The sequence below is a fragment of the Onychomys torridus genome, chromosome X (genome assembly GCF_903995425.1).
Source record: "Onychomys torridus chromosome X, mOncTor1.1, whole genome shotgun sequence".
Classification (NCBI taxonomy): Eukaryota; Metazoa; Chordata; class Mammalia; order Rodentia; family Cricetidae; genus Onychomys; species Onychomys torridus.
The window spans coordinates 119207700-119215466 of NC_050466.1; the positions used below are offsets into that span (position 1 = coordinate 119207700).

The 7767-nt window shown below is 40.1% G+C and overlaps 1 protein-coding gene across 1 annotated transcript; it reads left to right on the top strand.

The window, feature by feature from the left end:
- Window positions 1-901: 901 nt before the first annotated feature.
- Window positions 902-1435, top strand: LOC118574788 (late histone H2B.L4-like). Its single transcript, XM_036175667.1, has one exon. The coding sequence runs from the start codon at window positions 902-904 to the stop codon at window positions 1433-1435; it is 534 nt and encodes a 177-aa protein (XP_036031560.1).
- Window positions 1436-7767: the final 6332 nt, after the last annotated feature.

Here is a 7767-nt window from a genome sequence, read left to right on the forward strand (position 1 = left end):
AGAATTTTGTTGAACTGCATTATTGATACACAACTGCTTCTCCCAACACCGACCTCTTTCTGTCTTTTAATCCTTTCCTCAAGCCTGTATTCTAAATAAATTTCATACACACTAAATTCCATATGGAAGGCAGCTTCCTCTGAACTCATGTCGGTTTGTATTTAAGTATTTTGGTACATGCATGCTGTGTGTGCGTGTGCACACACACACAAACATTTAGGAATATATATGTATTTAGGAATATATATAATTTATATAGATATATAAAAGACACATATATGAATATATAGACACACATATATAAAGTGCCTTATATGTCTCTGTCCCTCTCTGTGTACCAACAAAGAGGCCATGAATTTGAGAGAAAGGGGAAATGCATGAAAGGAGTTGGAAGAAGAAACAGAAGGGAGGGAATAATGTAATTATAACTTCAAAAAATAAAATACATATTATTATTTTTAAAAAGACCAAATAATGGCCCAAACGTGCTTAGATTAATTTATGAGACTTGAATTACTGAACTCAGACTCTTGAAAGGCACCAGAACTGGAATATGTGCACTTTAAGAATTTTTTTTCTTCTGATTGTGTCTTTCAAAGCCGTAATGGTATGACACCAGTTACCTGACATGATCCTATAATATTATAATGTGTCCATGGGTATCTTCCTCTCACAGAGAAACTAGAGGGCTCCAGGGTTCCCGTTTCCAATCAGGAGATTAGTGAAACACATTGAGTGCCCATTCTGATTGGGTAACATGTTGCCAGGCAGAGCACTCAATATGTATATTGGTTTCCCGATAGGTTTTTTGTCCAATCAGATGTCGAGTTGGTCCATCACATGGCATAATGGCACGCGCATAGTGTGTCACCTCAGAAACTGCCATTTCTTGACTTCAGTCATGGCCACTTCCTGGGTCGCAGGTGCCTCCACTACGGCCACTGTGGAGGAGCCAACTGCTGTGGAGGAGCCAAAAGCTGTGGACAAGCACAGCTCTGATACATCTGAGGAGGCTGTCAAGGTCCAAAAGCCTAAAAAAGCCACCTCAGAGAAGGAGAAGCAGCAGCCAAAGAAGCAGCGTCGCTCTCTGCGCCTTCTCCAGCGCCAACGTATGAAGGAAGATGAGCGCCGAGCTGCCCGCCTCATCAGACGCCATAGGAACAGCTTTGCCATTTATTTTCCCAAGGTGCTACGAAGAGTCCATGTGGGCTTCACCCTTTCTGAGCAGTCCGTGCGCATCTTGGATTCGTTCGTGAAGGATATGTTTGAAAGAATCGCTACTGAAGCAAGCAACCTGGCCCGTAAAAACAAAACCTCAACGATCAACTCTAGAGAGATCCAGACTGCTGTGCATCTTCTGCTTCCTGGCAAGATCTGCAAGCAAGCGGTGGCTGAAGGCACCATGGCGCTGGTCCGGTACATCTCTAGCAAGTGAATGACTTTGACTTCCAACAAAACCCAAAGGCTCTTTTCAGAGCTACCACTTCTCCTAAGAGAGCTGTAGCATCAGCTCAATTTTGACTTTAGAAAAGCCCCACTTCCACCCTCTTGCAGAGCATCCCCAATTCATTTTAAAAATAAAATATTGTTTGTTAGAATATACACTGACTCCTCCAATTTATTTGGAGTTCCGCTGGCAAAGTGGTAAATTTTTCTTAATTAAGTTGTAGTTTGTGACTTTTTTCATTTTATTGAAAATATAAGGCAGGACAGCCAGACACAGTGGCCTCTGAGAGAAAGGAGGGTGGAGTCAGAGGAGTCCCCAGGAGCCACAGAGGGAGCAGGATATGCTGGAGGACAGGTAAAGACATGAGCTACTTGTGGCAGAATATAGAAATGGGTTAATAGAAATGGGTTAATACAAGTTGTAAGAACTAGTTAGTAATAAGCCTGAGCTATCAGCTGAACATTTATAAGTTAAAAATATTTTTTCCTCATGTAATACATCCTGATTATAGTTTCCCCTCCCTCTACTCCTCCCAGTTCCTCCCCACGTCCCCTCCCATCCAGATCTACACCTTTTGTATATCTCATTAGAAGACAGACTTCTAAGGGATAATATATAACATAAATATAATAATACATAATACTATATTATATAATAATATTATATAATTATATATAATATATAATTATATATGTAATATATAATATAATGTAATATAGAGTATAATATAGTATGATAAAACAAAAACTAACATCAAATTTCACAGAAGAAACAGAGAGACCCACTCATTCACACTCAGGGATCCCATAAAAACATTAAGCTTGAAGCCATAATATATATACAAGGGACCAGTAGGATAATAAGAAAGAATATATATATATAAATTAATAAAAAAATTTAAATGAAAAGCCCTGATACAACCTTGGAAGACAAGGAACTCCAAAGTTTCCATTGAGCTAGTTTTCTATTGAATATCTATTGCTAGGCATGGAGCCTACACTTAAGAGTAGTTTGTTTTCCCAGTGAGACTCCCTTTGAGGAAACTAATTTTTCATTTATAAGTAGTTGTCCATTGGCGATTCCTTCTGGGTTACGGATGAGAATATGTTTCCACTTCCCCTTCTCCTTTCAGCCCTAGGGACCTACCTGGTGCTCACCTGTTACAGGCCCTGGGCATGCTGCCTCAGTCTCTGTGCCTTCATATGTGCATGGATTACATTGATTCAGAGGGCCTTATTTTTTGGTGGCCTTCATCCCCTCTGGATCTTACAATTTCTCCTGTCCCTTCTTCAGCCAGGTTCCCTAATCCCTGAGGGCAGTGATTTGATGCAGACATCCTATTTACAGCAGATTGTTCCAAGGTTTCTCACTCTCCACATATGTCTGGCTGTGGGTCTCTGTATTTGTTCAAAGTTGCTTCAGGAGGAAGCTTCTCTGGTGATGGCTGAGCCAGGCACATATCTAAGAATATAGAAGAATGGCATTAGGAGTCATCTTTATTGTTACTTTTTTGTTTGTTTGTTTTTGTTTTTTGAGACAGGGTTTCTCTGTAGCTTTGGAGGCTGTCCTGGAACTCGCTTTGTAGACCAGGCTGGCCTCAAACTCACAGAGATCCACTTGCCTCTGCCTCCCGTGTGCTGGGGTTACAGGCGTGCGCCACCACCGCCCCACTTATTGTCACTTTTTTAAAAAAAATAGTAGTATTTGGTTATCCCCTAGGTCATGGGTTCTCTAATAGTCTCAGGTTCTTGTTCTCCCAAGCATTTTGTGGCATAGGCCTTAAAGTCAATAAGATACTGGTTAGTTATGCCCACAACTTTTGTGCTACTATTATAGCAGCATTTCATACAGAAGGGTCACCATTGTAGATAAAAGGTTTTATAACTGGGTTGGTGTTTAGCTTTTTTGTCTTGTAGCATGCAGAGAACCATCCAGTACCATGTATACTATTCAGTAGGAGTGAAGGCTCTAATTAGGCACCAGCTTGACTTCTTTGGGAGATTTATATTTTTTTTAACCTTTTGCTTTATTCATACAAATATGTGGTTTTAGAATATGTAATTACATTAGCATTCTTGAAAGTACTTCATCCTAGATGCCTTTACTGGTCATTGCTGTGATCCTTTCTTATATATGTACACACACACACACACACACACACACATATATATACATGTATATATGCATGTTGCAGAATATTATTTTAAGGTGTGTTATATTTTTTATGCTATGAAATATCTGCTTTAATAATATAAAGATGTGTTGCATTCTTTTTTTTTTTCCAGAGCTGAGGACCGAACCCAGGGCAAATGCTCTACCACTGAGCTAAATCCCCAACCCCATGTTGCATTATTTTTTGTTGCATTTGTTTAACTCTGTGAAGCTGTGATTCTTTGCCTGTCTAAAACATCTGATTGGTCTAATAAAGACCTGAATGGCCAATAGTGAGGCAGAAGAAAGGATTGGCAGGAATGGCAGGCAGAGAGAATAAATAGAAAGAGAAATATAGGAGGAGGAGAAGAAAGAGCAAGAGAACAAGGAGAGGAGGACTTCCAGGGCCAGCCACCCAGCTACACAACCAGCAATGGAATAAGAAAGAAAGAAAGTTACACAGAAATAGGAAAAGGCAAAAGCCCAGAGGCAAAAGGTAGGTGGGATAATTTAAAGTTAAGAAAAGCTGGCTAGCAATAAGCCAAGCTAAGGCCAGGCATTTATAATAAAGAATATGCCTTTGCATGTGATTTATTTGGGAGCTGGGTGGTAGGCCCCCCAAAACAGCAAAGAGCTAAAGAACTAAGAGTGAAAACAACTAACAACATATATATTCATAGGAAAATCCCTGTCTCTGCAAAGTCAATAACAGGTTCTCTTACAATTTCTAAACAGGCTATCCTTCAACAAATCCCACACCTCCCACTACACCAATGTGCTTCTGAGGCAGTAAACATAGGGAATAGCTTAGAAAGCTAGTGCTCTTCTTGGATTACACTATGCACATACCCTTCTCCCAATAATGCTGTCAGCACACTGAGGCCTTTAGCTGCGTGTACTATGCACACTCACCTCTTTCTGAGCAATGCATCTAGGGACCTATTAGCAACTTAGGAACCCAACTGCCTAAAGCTTCACTCACATTCCCTCTCAACAATAGAATATGTTTTTCATAATAATAATAATAATAATAATAATAATAATAATAATAATTGGGTATTCATATTATCAATATCAGATGCATTATAGGAAGGGATATGCACAATAATGAAATAGTTATATAACTTGAATCATTCACTCAAAACAGAGAACCACCAAAGCTATACCTCTTAGCAACCGTGCTCTTTAGGGTCCCATAAAAAGGACCCTAAAATATTAATTAGGTCCCTTGACTGCTTTTACTCATGTGTCCTTCTGTCACTCTTGACAGTGAACCTGACATGTTCTGTTGCTTTTCTTTGAGAAGTTTCCTTGCTTCTTTGGGATCAGGTTAGTCTTTTTTTCAACTATTTGAATAAGAGGCCAATAACACAGAAATACCCAGCCTAGACCCTGACCACCAGTGTCCTAGAATCATTGCAAACCCGAAGCTTAGCCAGTTCCTTCTCCTGTAGGATCCTGGACTGTGGTATAGACCAAAAGAGAACTTCTCTTTCTGTTTTTCTTCATCCCTAACATATGAGGCACATCTGAACCAAGAGGATAAGTTGTGCTTTTTGGGTCTGGGAGTTGAGGGCCAGGACACCAAAATTAGATGAGCAAAGGCAACTTTATTCTACCACTGTGCGGTACCAGAACTTCTAACTAAAGACACTGTGACCCGGAATAGAGGGAGTAGCTATTTTTAAAGCCAAAGTCACAAGTAGGGGTGTCAGAGGTGATATAAGAAAAGAATTTTTACAATTTGAGGTTAAATCTTGGGTAACGGTACATTCTGGGAATTTACAACTTGTGATACCATTTTACAACTAGTAGTACAATTTGTGATAAGTACAAGCTTAACAGGGGGTTTGCAAAAGCTTGTTTACATAAGTCTGTGGTTATCTTAATGCAGCTCTTGACACAGCCGGGATCTTGTCTTAATTTTTAACCAACTGTTCATCTTGTAACTGCAGAGACTAAGGGACAAGGGTCATGTGACAGGAGAAGTGAGAGGTAGGTGGCTCATGCTTTTGAATTATTGTGGACTCCACAGTGCTCATCCCTACATGCTCCCAATTGCAGCTGTCACTGATTTTCAGGCATTCTTCCACCTCTGCTCCTGGACCACTGCAGTTCAAACAAGTTGAATTTCTGTCAGAATCCCTTCAAATCACAATCCAAATTTCATCATTCTGTTTTCAATTTTTCCGTTTTACATTTTATTTATCATGTGTGCACGTGTGTGTGTGTGTGTGTGTGTGTGTGTGTGTGTGTGTGTGTGTGTATGGGCACATGCTACAGCACAAAGCTGAGAAGTTGGCGAGGTGAGGTTAGCTGTGGCCTGTTCTGCTTCTCTGATCTTTCAGAATTCACCCCAATACCTGGCTCCCGAATGTTTGTTTGTTTGTTTTTTAATTAATAAGACCATTTAAAATTTGTCTACAGGACAACAGTTAAAATTGATTCTCTCCTTCCATCATGTGAGTCCTGGGGATCAAATTGTTATCAGTCTTGGTTTCAAATATGCTTCCTCACAGATCTATCACTTTTATTTCTTTCTTTAAAAGAGATTGTCTACTTAGAGAAGTCAGAATCCAAAACCACTTGGTTGAAGCAACTCCCTCCTCACCCAATTGTTCAGCACATTCAGATGACCTAATATGTAATTCTTCTTTGCCTCTTCTGAGGGAGTTAACCATCTTATCTAAAAATCATGAACACTTTCAGTAGTGAAGAGTGCTACGTATAATTGTGTAGGACCAAACAGGTAAAATCATGAAATCTAGTCACACTTCCATGGAGGGAGAGATGTTTGAATTAGGAAATTTTGTAGGAATTGAGGGTTTGCAGCTCACAATGGTTGATAGAGAAGTAGGAGTACTTTACTTTTGGTATCTTGTTCAAATCTTATTCTCTATCACTTTGCGTGGCTTTGTTTCCTTGAGACAAATGTTGAAATTAAGTTGCATTACTAGAGAGAGGGGTGTCTGTTTGGATTCTATGACTGATATGAACTAGTGAGACTGGACTGTACTATAGTAGTAGTAATTAAGAGCACAGGTTTTGGATTGGATGCAGTCTAGGCTTCCCAGCTGTGCCTCTTAGTGAATTTACTACACTGGGTAGATGACTAGATGATGTCCAAGCCTCAGCATTCTTCTTTTGGAGAACAGGGGCCTACCAGTTGTTGTGAGGTATGGGCAGGGAGCATATTCTGCAACCAGTAGTGACTAATGGCTATCTGGACTCTCAATTCTGAGAGTCATGCCTCTGGTGAAGAGAAACAGCGGGTATAGGCTCTGTTCCAAACAGCTGTGCTGATGGATGCACTCTTGGCTGCCCAGGCCCCATCTGTTTACTTAGGATTGACAGTTGAGATAAGGGAGATGACCTTTTCTCTCCTGGGGCTCACTTTAGGACTTGATGTTAGAGAAGTTGCATAGATAAGCCTGCTCTGAATAATGATGGGTAGTTGCTAGGGAGTATTTGGAAAATGCTTAGTTGCCTCACTAGCTGTGAACATTGCTGACTTGGGGCTTTGTGATAAGTAAGCCAGATCTTATCGCCCCCATTAAATCTCTCCTTCCCCCACTGTCTTCCTATATAAAACTGTTTCTATTTCAAGCTTTGGCTCAAATCCTATGTTTTTTGTGAAATATTCTGACCATTCCAGAAAACTCGGCATACTGTAAATTCCTCCTCTACAGAAAAGGTTGTCTTTAGCCCTTCGTGAAAGAATAGAGGTAGTGTGAGAAATGTAGCGTCTTTCTCTTCCTTTGGGCCCCCAAGATGTATGTTTCATGGCCTTGATGAAATACTGTCTACTATTGAGAGTCACTCAGTAGTATTCCTGAGCTATTTCTACATTCAACTGCAAAGGAGAAGGGCCACAACTCATCTTTCTTCATAGTCTAAGATTGAATACTACAATAAATGGTAGAATGATCTTTTCACTGGACACTTTATACTAGACATCTGGCACTCTGATTGATACTTTATGCAGATAGTGTCTTCACTGGTAAGGGAGCAAAGCAGATAGGAGTGAAAGAGAAAGAACTATGTCTTAACACAAGTCAAGCAAAAGCCTCTTCTGACTCCAAAGAGAGCTCTGGAGGTTAAATGATCCATTAGAAGTACTGACTTCCCTTGGGAGGAAATGTCATTATCTTTATACAGAGAAAAAAGAG